This window comes from Merops nubicus, unplaced genomic scaffold (assembly GCF_000691845.1).
Source record: "Merops nubicus isolate BGI_N331 unplaced genomic scaffold, ASM69184v1 scaffold14031, whole genome shotgun sequence".
Classification (NCBI taxonomy): Eukaryota; Metazoa; Chordata; class Aves; order Coraciiformes; family Meropidae; genus Merops; species Merops nubicus.
The window spans coordinates 1-14,084 of record NW_008590341.1 but is presented as its reverse complement, the minus strand read 5'-3'; the positions used below and the strand labels follow the sequence as shown (position 1 = coordinate 14,084).

At 39.1% G+C, this 14,084-nt stretch overlaps 1 protein-coding gene across 1 annotated transcript; it reads right to left on the bottom strand.

Moving 5' to 3' along the window:
- Positions 1–5,591: 5,591 nt before the first annotated feature.
- FAM161A (family with sequence similarity 161, member A) lies at positions 5,592–13,208 on the bottom strand. The gene is made up of 6 exons (XM_008949909.1): positions 13,027–13,208; positions 11,419–12,594; positions 10,916–11,083; positions 7,622–7,721; positions 6,529–6,683; positions 5,592–6,063 (listed from the first exon to the last, which is right to left on the bottom strand). The coding sequence occupies exons 1-6, from the start codon at positions 13,185–13,187 to the stop codon at positions 5,592–5,594; spliced, it is 2,232 nt and encodes a 743-aa protein (XP_008948157.1). The 5' UTR covers positions 13,188–13,208.
- Between the last annotated feature and the right edge of the window lie 876 nt (positions 13,209–14,084).

The following is a 14,084-nucleotide window of genomic DNA, read 5'->3' as shown; positions in this document are numbered from 1 at the left end:
AAACAGTGAGGAAAAGAAAGGATAGAGGAGGACAGTGTTTGTGCTTTTTGGGAACCAGCAAGCTGCTTTATATGCTCAGCTGTCTATTAAAGGATTTACTCTGTGAGTAAACATGATGTACTTCCTCTGAGGCATGCAGAGATGCCCACTAAGACTGGATTTGGGATTTATTTCTGCATGTTTGAGCACACTTAGCATGGTGGCAGCCTCTTAACACTGTTATTCCTTAATACAAAACTAATATCTCAAGCAGTACATCAGGTCCTACAACTTTCTATCTGTGCATTTTGCCTTACTTTCCCATGTGATCCCTGATTTCTCTGTCTCTTCACCTGACTGTTGGGGCTTTATTAGTACACAGTAGGGACAGGAAATTTTCTGATATGATTGTAAGTCTTAGTTCTGATCTGGCATTCCTCAAATACCTGAAATTCCTATTGAAGAAAGAAACAATTCTGAGTTTCACTGGAGTATGCAAAGGCTTTTTTTTTTTCCCCCCTAAACCTAAGTAATTATCAAAATATTATACAACCAGAGATGTAAGACTAAAATTCCACTGAAGGGTGAGGACAGACATCAAAACATTTCTAATTTTATCTTCATGTTAATGATTGTAAGCATGCAGCTGCCCTATCTTGCAGTAACAGCCAAAACTGATGTTTGACTCAAATTTGTGGGCAACTGTGTAGATGTACTTTCAGAAATGATTTTTAATATATATTTTGATCTTTAGAGTGCCTATTATCTGTTAAACTCAGGCAAATATTTTGCTTTCTTCCATCCCAGAATCCTAAAGATTCTAAGTGAGGCTATAATTAAATTATTTCAAAATTGTGCTGACTTTACACATTTTCTTCAAGAAGTTGAACTCTTTTGTTGTTCTCTGCATTTGGAGCAGCTGTAAAAGGTAATAATCTAATGATTTTTTTCTCAAAGAAAAAGAGAATGTAACCTCCTGCTTGATGTTGTGGTCATTACCTACATGAGAAGAAGGTTCCTAGAGGAAGCAGTACCATATATATATACAAAGAATGCTTGAGAAAGGCAGGTAAATTTGGAAGGCAAGCCAAAAGATAAACATCCCCTGAAGAGGGGTCCTTGTCTGTCTAAAGCTCCAGATGTTGTGGAACAGTCCACAGTATCAACTCTTCTTGCTCCCATAGCCTCACTGGAGTCCAGCTGTGGTTTGTGCTTTTGGAGACTGTTTTTCAAAGCTAGACACTTTGGTTTTACAAATGTTCAGATGCTTTCAAAACTGTTAGTGACTTTCCTGAGAACAATACCACATGGGATTCCACCCAGAAAAAGCAAAATATCTAAAACTTCTGGCTTCTTACTTCAAAACACAGAAATATATATCATTGGATAGATAGTTAGGAATATGTATAAATAGGCTTTATGTGCAACCTGTCAATATTTTAGGACTCTATTCAGTGCAAGTTAGATGGGCTGGGTGCTCAGCAAGTCACATGGGGCACTGCAGCTGGCTGTAACTTCAAGTAATTTTTGGCTGTCTGGGGGCTTTGTACTTCTGTTTGGTTTACTTTGCAGTGATATTCCTCTTTCTGTAGAATTTGCTACTGCTAAAAGCATCATTTCTGGTGTCTCTAAACTTGATAGCTTATTATATGGTTTAGGTGTTTTTTTAGGTGACAATTTTCATGGGTTCACCATGTCTTAGAGCCTTTCCACAGCAACTGCACTGCCTGTGAGCACTTCTTAACTTCCAGAATCTTCATCCCTTTCCTGGGATGTATATTCCCTACAGATCATATATGCTTGCAGGCCAGTGCCTTGCAGCCCAGCAATAATGCTGACCCCTCAGACTGCCTGTTAACATCAACCTTCTCCAGTCTGGTGGATCCACCTTTTCTCAGTGGGCACCCGTGGCAGATGTGAGCAGATGCACAATGGGTGAAGTTTAGTACAGAATTTCCAACCAAGGCTACTGCTCACCCTCAGTACCATGAGAATCACTTAGAAACCCAGAAGGGGAGCTGCAGTGTTTGTGCTTACAAGTGCTGTTCTCCAAATCCTGCTGGAAATAATTTGTGCCTGGCACATCCTTTGGTTCTGTCACCTTTTTATGATCACCTTCTGTGGTTCAGTATCTGTTGCTCAAGAAGTCATCTGGGTCTCTCTCCTTACAGCTTCAGGTGATTAATTCCCATTAAAGAAATGTTTTTCTTGCATTTTTAAATTCTTAATACCACAATCTATATGCAAAGTTATCCTCTTCTTCCTGTGTGGTATTTGTAATCCTTTTCTTGGATACACCTTTCTCATTTTCTTTGCAAATTTTTGCACGTTTCTACTTTTGTCCTTTGGCCATTAATTAAAATATTAAAGACAGAATGTTCCATTTTCTGTGAGAAACTTTTCTGTTCATCTCCCTCCTTCTAGGTAGCTTCCCTGAAAGCATCACTGATCATAATTTCTCCTTTACTGAGCTTTTTACCTTAAAATTCTTCCATTATATCATCTTTTGTGAATCAAACTACTTTTTTCTCCATGTTAATTGCATCAAAATGTTTTGAGTTATGACAAAGTGCTACATACACTATTCTCTTTTCTTACCTTTCTACTCTGCATCTTAGTGATTTACCAAAACCTTTCACCTGGATTTGGACTTCCATGTTGAAGTTATGGGTTTTTTCTTTCAGCATAGTCCTTTTCATTTCAGTCCCATCATCTTATTAGTTTCTTCCTGTTTTGTCCACGTTGTAAATCATCCTCCTGACAAAAGAAGTCAAATAATGACTTGGGTTTTAAGCCAGCCTGTTGTTCATGACAGCATGGTGTCCTTGTTTGAAGAACTTTTCACTGCTGTACTTTGCTTCATGAGGTCTAATTCCTTGTGACCTGTCTCTCCCCATTTTTCCATTGGTATTTTCTACTTTTTAATTCCTTATTGAAACATTTATTCCCTTTCTTGTTTTTAATGCAATTTCTCAACAGTTTTTTGACTAAGGTTTCATGATTCTTCCACTTTGAAAATCTGTGTTTCTCAAAGTGATTTCTGTAACTGTTTCCTTCAATATCTCAAAGTTTGAGCTCTCATATCTTTTCCAAATTAAACAATCCTAGTATATACTGTCATATGGAAACCAAACTACCTTCTTGTCACATGAAAGCCATTATTTATCTTTGATCATTCTTGTTGTGTTCTTCCAGTTACATAATAAATCCCTTTTAAGATGGGAGGACCAGGACCACATGTAGTATTCAAGATGAAATTGCTTTTTTTAATGTATAGAATTGTATTATTTAGGATTTTTTTTTCCTTTCACATGCATTTATTTGCACTTCCTAAAACTGAACTGTATCAGTGGTTCTATCAGTCTCATAAAATTCTTCAGCATGTTCTTTGCAGTCAGTTTCCTTTTATTCCCCTGCATTGAATAACTCTGTGGCTTCAGCCAGCTCTCTGGAACAGATACTGCAGATCCTTTCTGAGTATGCTGAACAATGTGGAACTCATTGAATGTCTGCTGATACCTGCACTTACACTGTGAAAATTGACCGTTTCTTTCCCAAAATTTGAATTGGTTACTAATTCATGAAGACTTTTCCTACAGTGAGGTTGGTTTCTTTAAGATCCTTTGATTGCAGATTGTGTCAAGTGCTTCCTGGAAATCTAAGTAAACCAGGTCAATTGAATCCCCTAGTCCATGTGATTCTACTTTACTTTTTCAGAAATGCACTGACACTTCATATTTGTTTTCATTAATTCTGTTCTTAGGAACATTAATGTAGTAAAAATTCAGTGAAAAACTCAATCTAAATTATACACAGGTCCCCAATGCCACCTTTGAAAACCTTTAAAAAAATCATTGTTTTTGCTCTTTCCAGTTCAAAGAAGTTTTTACTCAAAGGTCTTTTTACTTTCTTAACAGCTCAACAATTATATATTTATGTTCTTTTAGAACATTTAGCTGAGTACTGTCAGCTCTAACAACAGATTTTCATTTTTTCTCATTTGAAACCTCTTCAAATAATCTTTAAGGAAAACATTTCAGCTCCTGCCACCTTTCAAAACAAATTTCACTTACTGAAGAGACAAATATCAGTTACGTGTGGCTATGAATTCAACAACAGATTGATTGCAGAACTCTTCAGAGCTATAGAATATTGTCAAGCACAAAGAAACCAACCTTGAGTTTGTTTTGTGGGGTTGTCAGGTATTACTGGAGACTGGAAACTAATTTTCCTTGTGAAATAATGATTAATACTGTTACATCTGACACATATACAGTGAATATTTTATTTAAGTAAAAAAAAAATGTTTCAAACAACTCATATTAGTTATTCTCATACTTCAAAAATAAATAAAAATAATAATGATAAAAATCTTCCAAACATTGTTTGGAAACTGTTTCTCAAAGTAAGGAGGAAGAAACAGTAACAGATTCAGTAATAACAGAAGTTACTCCTGATACAAAGAAGGAAAAAAACAAACAAACCCAAACCTCCCATTTACATTCTTTTTTTGTGTAGTAGCTGAAGTCCTGAGTAGCAAGTGGTTAAGAAAAGGTACTGAAGCACTTCCTTCCATACTTTCATGCACCTAGAGTTGCTGGGCTACATCTTTATCTGATGTAGTAATATTCTCTCTACAGTGTCTGTTTACTGTCTTAAGAAAGAAATATGAAGATTAATGTCAGTATTTATTTTGTTCTGAAGAGATTTTTCCATGATCATGGGAAGAGCTCTTCAAAACAAGATGGAGTTGAAAGAGCAGTTTGGGGGCTTGGTTAGATAACATATTATTCTGTTGACTTGCCCTTCTACCTTGTCTGTCTGTGAGTGTTAAAAAATCTCTATGAAAGTTTAAGTGGCTGCTCTCAGTGTGTTCTAGGCATTTTCTTCTCTGTAGGGAGAGCCTTCAGTGACTGCAATGCTGCCAATATTTTAGCTGGATGTAGTAGTTAATTATAACAGCTCATTTCCTCCAAAAGCAGTCCTCTTTCCTGGCCTGGACACTCATCTGACCCATCTCTGAGCCAATTCAGCTCACTTAAGTGGGTAGAAGACAAACCCTGTGGGAAGAGGAGGGAGGAACTGAATGGATTAGGATGACTAGATTGTCTAACTGCACAAAAAGCTGCCTTCTGAGCAGCTGCTCTGCTAAAAACCATTACAGGTCTTGAACAACATACCCTGGTCTATTCATTGCCATCTTAGAAGATACTGCAGGAAGAGATCCCAGCAGTACTGAAATGTGTGAAACTACTCCAAAATCTCATCTGGCTTTGCCAGCATGTTGAAAGAGCTACACATCTTAAAACCCCATTACTTACTAACACAGCATACAAGATATTACTATTAAACAGTTCATTTTATGCACTGATGTTGCAGAAGACTAGAATAAAGAACCTTAATATAAAATTATTTTCTTGGTGAAAATTACTTAATCTTTCCTACTGGAAAATAGACCAAAATTTTTGTGCTGGAAAGGCTGTTAAGCTAGGAAGTTTAAATGCACAGAGTTCTGTTTCAGTAGCATAAAGCCAAGATTTTCTGTGGTGTTTACTTCACTGCCAGCAATGAAACACGTTCCTGAGCCCCAGGCCCTCCTGCCTGCCTTCCTTTCAGTCAGCTTCATCACTGCTGGATTTCTCTTCTGAGTCATCACTTTCATACTCCTCATCCTCATATCTGTAGGCACCCTCAGCTTCAGGGTCAGACTGACCTTCCTCTTCACGCTCATGGGCCTGGTCAGACCGAGAGCTGGGTCTTGACTGCTCCTCCTCCTCTGCCTGGGAATGAGCAGGTGACAGGCCTGCCTTTGCTTCCTCTTCCTCCTCCTCTTCCTCTTCACCATGCTGGTCAGAGGCAGGGCTGGAGCCAGCCTCACCTGCATGGCAAGGCTGATGAGCACGAGGGCTGGCTCTTGCCTCTTCCTCATCCTCCAGCTCACCAGACTGGCCATCCTGGGTGGAGCTTTTGACACCTTTTCTCTCCCCTCTCTCCTCCTCTTCCTCACAGGACTGCTCAGATGGAAGACTGCTGTCAGCTGCTTCCTCAAAGGATTCCCTTTCTTTCACCTTCTCCCTGATGACTCTGAAAAGACAATTTGAGTGTGTGGTTTTATTTTCAGGTAAGATGCTTTCCAGTAGGTTTTAAGCTACCTTCAGGGTAATATAGGACAAATCCTGGCAGATTTGGCTGGGGTGGGACTAGGGGAGGAGAATGGAAGTGGGGGACACTAGAGTTCCCTTTTATACCAGAAAGTAACTCAACAGTATTCGTGAAAGGAATAAATAAATGTTTTTCCTCATTTTTCTTCGAAGGACATTTCACAACATATCCAGTGCTCTCCTCAGTTTTATGAAACAATACTTAATTCAGGGAAAATGATTAAAAATACATACTAATGCTAACATCCACAAAGCTACCTGCATAGTCAAATATTTACCTAGGAAAGACTAATAATTAAAACAAAACAAAACAAAGCACACCTTGCACATCAAAAATTACTAATTACTAGGTATGTAGTGGGGGAAAAAAGCCTTCAGTAACCTCTACCTTTCTCTGGCATCAGTGGAGTCACTAAAATCTTCAGCACTGGAGCATTGTAGCAATTTAGTTGCTTGTCCTTTCTTTGCAACAAACTCTGGGCATATCCCCAGTGCTCTCAGTCTGTTAGAATAATGCTTTTCTGCAGCTATTCTGGCATTTTTCTGTAGGAAAACCACAATGGTTATGTGATATCTAAATGTGTTAAAAAATCTACCTTTTAACAAACTTATTAATACTGTTTTTTTAACTGTATCTAACAAGTTCAATGATTATTTACTGCAGGAAAGAATGGCAAAACAATACTTGAAATTTTTACACCAGATTTTCCTTTTCTGTGCTAGTTCAAATATGGTTTGCTCCCTGTGCCCACAGGCTGATGAAGAGCTGTATGTTCTGTATGTAGCTATTAAAGGAGGAGGGGGAAGATGTGGATGTGGGGAAAAAAATGCCCTAAAAAAAGTAGTATTGATTCACCTTCTTACAGTGCTATTGAACAAATTACACAGGCGTGTGTATCTGCCTCTGGAACTGAGGGTGTCAGTCCTGTTCCTCCAGCTGACACCTGAGTGAGGAGCTGTCCTCCAGTCTACACAGATGCTCCTGCCCTGTGGTGACAGCAGACTAAGAAACCCACAAAGACAGAAGGAACCAGGGAACCAGAGATCTATGACCTGCTGCCTCTGGGTTTGGAAACATGTCAGGGACCACGCTACCAACTGAAATGAAATCGTTGTACTGAAATGAAGAGATGAAAAAATACTGTATCTGAGCTTAACAGCACATAGAAAGAATACTTGAATTTTCTTATTGCTTCTCTCCCAAATTAAACCATATTTTTTTCTGTATTTTTTTGTTTTGCTTAGAGTTATTCATGTTGTAAATGAATCAGATAACACCTTTACAGCAGCCATCCTGATTCCCTGTGCAAGAATGAATCACAAAACCAAATAATATTTATATGGAGATGGAGGAACAGATTGAAACAGACAAATACTGGTCTCAGAAGTACTTTTCAGGTATCTTCTAAAAATGTTTGACTACAAATGCCTTCTGCAGTGTTTGAAGATAAGATTAAGAAGAAATACAGAAGCAAGACAACCTGAGCAACTCTTTCAAAAAGCAATGGTCTCTGTTTTACTCTTTCTTCCATTTCTTGCAACTCTTGCAAATATTCTTGCATTCTCTGCTTGTCATAATTCCTAAGGGGAATAGAGCATAAAAGAAATAAATTTGTAGTACAAGTAGTAATTTTCTACAGCTGCTAAATTGCTCATAAAAAACTAAATATTGTCTTAAAGATACATGAGGTAGATTATTTTATGGTGGCCACAGAGTCTGAGGTATATGGTTTCATTTTCACAGCAATTGCCTGCCTGTAAGTACTGAACAAAACTGTCTCTGAAGTAGTCACTTTGGATAAGCAGAGAGAGGTCCTGGGTAGTGAAATTAAACAGAGGCTGAGTTCAGATTTTATGGGGGTTTTTGGATACTTTGCTTTTAAAAAAAATCTTGGATACTTAGGGTTTTTAAAATGCTGATTTCATGCAAATAATCCACTTGTTCTAAGCAAAATTAAACAGAATACACCATAGAAAATTAAGATAATTAAATAAAAAGCTTGGATAAGCAGAGAGAGGTCCTAGGTAGTGAAATTAAACAGAGGCTGAGTTCAGATTTTATGTTTTTTTTTTTGGATACTTTGCTTTTAAAAAAAATCTTGGATACTTAGGGTTTTTAAAATGCTGATTTCATACAAATAATCCACTTGTTCTAAGCAAAATTAAACAGAATACAACATAGAAAATTAAGATAAAAAGCAGTACTTTAAAGTTTGATAAGAATCCTGCTACTTCACGAGTCTGTCTCAGAAGAGAGGTGTCCATATTGTGGATCATAGTACACTTTTTTCCTAGCTGGATTGTCAAGGGTTCAGTCAAAGCAGGATGATGAAACTGTTGATTCATCAACTGCAAAGCTATCTTGGATCTCAGCAAGCAGTGGATAATCCAGGTAGCATGGGCTGTAATCCTCATTGTGTGACAGACAGCTCTCTGTGATGTTGCCTCTGTGCTGGGCCAGCTCCACCATCACTAAGGCAGACATTTAAGGGCAAATATGAGAGCTAAGGGGCATTTTACACTTCTGCCTCTGAACTCCTGTAATATGGCTGTGCATTAGAGCAAGTTACTCACCATTTTCAGGGAGTAAACTTCACTGCTTGCTCTCGGGTGGTTTTCTACAAACCTAATTGTCTGCTAGAAGAGCACTTAGGTTAATATACGTTATTACCCAGCCTGTGCTGAAATAAGCATTATCAAGTTAAGCACTTGTACCAGCCTTAATGCATCAGCACTAGGGAAGTAATCTTCCTTTGTAATAGTGTAATTTTATGTGCAGACAAGAATTAAGCCTGAGTGGTTTACAATACTCCTGGAATCTGATTAAGCTAAACACAGTAATGTGAAATTTGCTGTTAAATGAACTGAAATCAAATCTGTAAACACACCCACTGTCTCTCTTAATTCTCCCTGCTACTGTAACTCAAATTGTTTTCTGCTTCTGTCCTAGAGTCAGCAGATCATCTGCCCAAGGACACTTACATTATAGAGCTCCTGTTATTAACAGTATCTGCTGCTCGTGTTGCAAAAGCAATTGTCTTTGAGCTCTGACTAATAACAAAATATTTAGAAGGGACTGCCCTCTTCAACTCACATCTCTACCACTGCATCTCTGCTCTCCAGGATGCTGTTTAAGCCCAGCTTCCCCTAGACCACTGCCCCTTCCTATGTGTGCTTTAGCTTCAGCTCTCTTAGGGGGGAGGTGGTAGCAGGACACAGATTTACACTGGACGGCCACTGATTGCCCACGTGGCCAGGCCGAACGCTTGTTACAAAGCTGCTTCTAGCACACCCTGGCTGAGAAGCTGCACTTCATGCTTTCAGCATGTGAAAACGCACGTGCTTCAGCTTCTGCTGCATTTTCTCTTTCTGGCCACAGTGAAGCACCCAACACTGGTGGTGAATAACCATCACTATCATGGGCAGTATTGTCTCGCAGGTGGTGCTGCACTGTTGTAGCAAATTTGCTTGTAACAGCCCAGAGTTTAAAGCCTATTAAGAATAAATCCAGTTTGCTGCTTTAGCTGTAAAGAAAGAAGAGATCCATATAAAGCAAATAAAGAATGAGGAAGCCTTATCTTGTCAACCTTCTGAATCACAGCCATAAAGACAGCCCTAGCCCCCACCCCCATTTTGGAGACATATCTCTATCCTGGACCATATTCTAAACACCTTTAGGTTTAGCATGGTAACTCAAAAGTTGCTAGTCCAAGCTATAAATCTTGTAGTGGGGTACATCTCATGATCCTTCACTGTCATTGTTTTGCCCTAGTACTGTCAGTTACTGGCAATGTGCCTGGTTGCTAGAATTTAGGATTCATAGTTGCTGCCCAAGAGTGCTGCCAATCCATGCAGCAACAGGGGCAGAGCCATCAGTATCTCTCACCATCTCCATGTAACAGCACCTTACATGGCTGCTGCTCCTGCAGGGCCATGTGCCAAGACAGGCTATAAACATCTGCTAAGGACTCATTCAGATAGGACTGACTTCTTTTTTTTTTTCCCCCTAGGATTAAAAAGTACAGGAAGCAGAGATTCTTAAGTAGCCCCAAACACAAGGTCAAGCAGCAATGCTGGAGTTAGATCAGCATCAGAGAGCTGGAGCCATCTGCACGGGTAGCTTACAGCATGCTGAGAAGAAGGCTTTGATGGTCTTCCCTGTGTACTGATTTCTCAGTTGTGTAGAACCAGTCTTTGGATTTGTATCTGTAATAAAGGTAACTTGGGATCCCAGTCCTCCTAAGCACCAGCAGCTTCCTGGTTAGCTGCTGATACATGTGCTAAGTTAAAGTAATATTCCTCCTCTGATTTTCCTCCTTTGGTGGGGAACTGCTGGGACAAAGAAGTGAACTGTGAGAGGTTCACTGCTTCAGGAGGCAGCCAGCACCAAAGCTGTACCAGCATCATTCAGTCCAGCAGTGCAAGGATATTCTATAGCTACACTCTTCCTTTTCCTTTTTATTTTAAACTTTGCCTCTTTATTTGATACGGCAGTTGAGAAAACACAGGAGTCTCCTGTTAGCTCATCTATAATCCTATAGGGTGGAACATATAGACTGAAATCATTAGAATAAGCAACGATTTTCCAGTAAATATCTTCCAATATTTAGCTGAAATACTAAATTGGACCACTTTTTTTACTATCTGCTTTTGGAGTGTATAACTTATCAAATGTGTGATTATGTAAAGTTAGACTATGCTATTTTTTTACACTGTATGTTTAACATACAGTGTAGAATGAGAGGTTCAGCATTCAGGGGAATGCAACAAAATACCTGAATGTTTTTAATTTGGATTTAGACATCTGAGCTAGGCTCTGATGTGGGTCATTGGCCTCAGCCCGAGCTGTGACAATTTTCTGGAATTTTTTCATTCTTTGTTTCTGCTTTGTTCTGTTCCGTTTTTGTTGTTCTTCCAGCTTTCTCTTTTCCTCAAGTGAATTCCTGGTGGAAAAATAAACTAAGGCTGAATTAATTTTAAATCAAGAGCAAGACTTCAAAGGAAGCTTTGGTAAAGGAGACAAAAGAGAAAAAGAGGGTGAAAACAGGGTTGGCCTAAGAGGATACAAGCATAGGTGTCTTTTTAAGTGGCTCGGGCATATCCTGGGAAATGCTGTCAGGTGTCCCTTTCCTGCAGACATTCTTAGAAAAATGCACTGTTTGTTTAACAATTGTAAATACTAAGTACTATATTTAAATATTTTAAGTTTTATATTATAATCAAGCCCTTGCTACTCTTAAAGTCTGTATAAAATGTAGAGCAGCATGAAAGGAGTCACCTTATGGCTTGTAGCCGCCGTCGGGTGGATTCTGTGCTTTTTGGTGATTTAGGTTCCCCAAATCCTGCGAGGTGTGAATTCAAATGTCTCATCTGAGGGTTACACCTTGGAGAGGTATATGGCCAGCGTGTTTCTTTCAACTTTTCTTCATCCTTTTGAATGTCCTTCAAAATCTTCCCCTTGTTTGAAGGAATATAGGGAGTACGAAGATCAAAAGGTTCACAGACTGTCAGGTGTTTCACTTGCTTTTGTTGCAAGAGCCGTTTCTGAAACTTCTGGTGTAGCAGTTCAAAATCTGGAACACTTGATCTGATCTTGGGCTTCTGTTCTGTTTCTTTTGGGTCCGTGCACTTGTGTTTCTTTGTATTGGTGTTTGTTAAAGCCAGTCTGCTGCTGGGTAGAGACGCATTACGTAGCAGCTCTTCTGCTCTCATTCTGATCCTGATTTCTCTGTAGAGCTCTTCCTCCTGTAGCCTGTCATTAACAGCTGGACTATAAATACCTTTAGGAACTGGTTTGGCTTTGAACAGTTTGGGTTTTTTTTCAGGTGAGGAAAGGTCTCTCAGTTGCATTTTCCTCATTTCGCTCCTTTGCTTCTCGCGTTCAAGGAATTTAAATGGCTTCTGAGAAGCCAAGAGCTTGAGTTTGCTTCTCTCTCTCACAGACCTCCTGCGCTCCTCATTTCGTTGCACAATGTCATGGTAGAGAGGAAGGAAGATAGCAGCAGGCACTGGGTTGGCTCGGAATTTTTTCTGACACTCTGCTTCTTCCTCTAGTTGCTTTTTCAATAAGTTATTTTCCATTTCAATCTGTGACTTTGATTTGAGGTTCTGTTCTTTTTTTCTCGCTTCTCTGATGGTCATCTGGAAAGGTTTGGGCACAGTAACTTTTGGTGACCATGCTTTCTGTTTCTTCCGTATCATTCTGAAGACTGGGGAGCTTGGCAGGCTGTGTTTGGTGCGGGGGACATAGTCCTCCACAGAAAACCCATCCCACATTTTTTCAATCCGTTGCTTAGCAAATGCAGATGATCCAGTTTCACTACTGCTTTCTTCCAATGCTAATTCTCCATCAGACCCATCAGAAACACTTGACCCTAAGAGATCACTTAAGTCAGAGTCTGAAAAGGATTTGTGCAAATTTAGAGGCTGATATGAGCTCTTCTGCCAGGTTGGCCTTTAAAAAAGGGGAGACAAAAAAAAAGTTGGTTTGAGTCCAGTCCAACATCGATGCAAAGCCAGTAACATCCCCTTGAAGATATCAGCATTAAAAACAAAAATGAACAGCATTGATGGGGAAGAAGAGAGGGGGAAGAGAAGGGAAAAGAGAAGCACACTGGGCTCTCCCACCAGATTGCAGTTTAAGTGCTGATCAGCAGAAAGTCAGTGCTCATTAAGGAAAGGCACCGTGCTTTACTAAACACGTTACTCAGCCTCTGCTGCACACACACTTGTAAATCACAGTCACTTTTATTATTAAAACCAACTTTTCTGTGATTATCCTATATGAAGTGGGGAGAGCAACATTTTCCAGCCCCAGAAAAAAAAACCTTAGAGATGTCTGCAAAGCATTTGAGAACCTTTAGCTAAAAGGTACCACCAAACTTACCTGCAACACGCAGAAGGAACATTTTTCTTTTCCTCTAGGGGTTGCACTCCTTTTAAATACAGTTTATTCCGATACATGCTTTCTAATTTTGCCATGGTCTCCAAGTGAGCATTCTTCAGCTCTTCTAGCTTCAAGTAATATTCCTGGTTTGAATTGCACATTTTGGAAAAGTCTATCCACTTCTCGCAATCTCCATTTAGAGAGCGGCTCTGCTCTCTGCCAGTATTTGAATCCAAACCAAAACCATCCTAGAAGAGATGTTTGTAAGGTTTTCTTACTGTCAGAAGAAAGGGGAACAAGGTTCTTAATACTGCTTTATCCTAATTAAGTCTAATTAATTATATGGTAACACCAAATAGAGATACCTGTATATAAATGTTAATGCAGACAGTTACACAGAATAATCTTATTGCATAATTTCTATCCTAAGGGTCCTATTTAAAGCATGTAAAATTCCTAAATCTGTCCCTGAAATCAGTATATGTATACCAGGAAATAGGATCAAAAGGACTTAGCCAAAGAAGAAGTTTATTTTATAAAAAAAATTGTAATTATTCCTTCATTACTCTGCAGCTCTAAAGAAGCCTTGATTTAAAGACAAAGATACCAGAGAACCATCTCTGCCTCCTATTTCCATAAGCATTCTAAAAATAAGCCATTAGGTATCTTGTGTGTAAAGTGTTTATTCCCCCTTCCCTAACTGACTGCGACGTGGCAGGAATTCTGCACAGCTTCTACCTCCAGTGCTGCTTGGCAGCCTGCAGCTCTGGGCAGGTTGTGCATGTTCTTTGTTTTTAAAGCTTATACCAGTTGGAGAAGTTAAAGCCAGGTTAGTCTGCATTACAGAGGCTTCCTCTGCGTTATTTTTAGGCACCTACTTTAAAAAATTACAGTAATAGTTTCATATCCAAAAGTTAGACTAATAATTTTCCACACGGAGGTATTGTAATAAGCTTTGATATTCGGACAACAACTCTTGTTTATATTTTGTCAGGTTTCCACTGCAAAGCTCTCTAACTCTGATAGATACAGCGACCTAATACTGTATGAATTACATG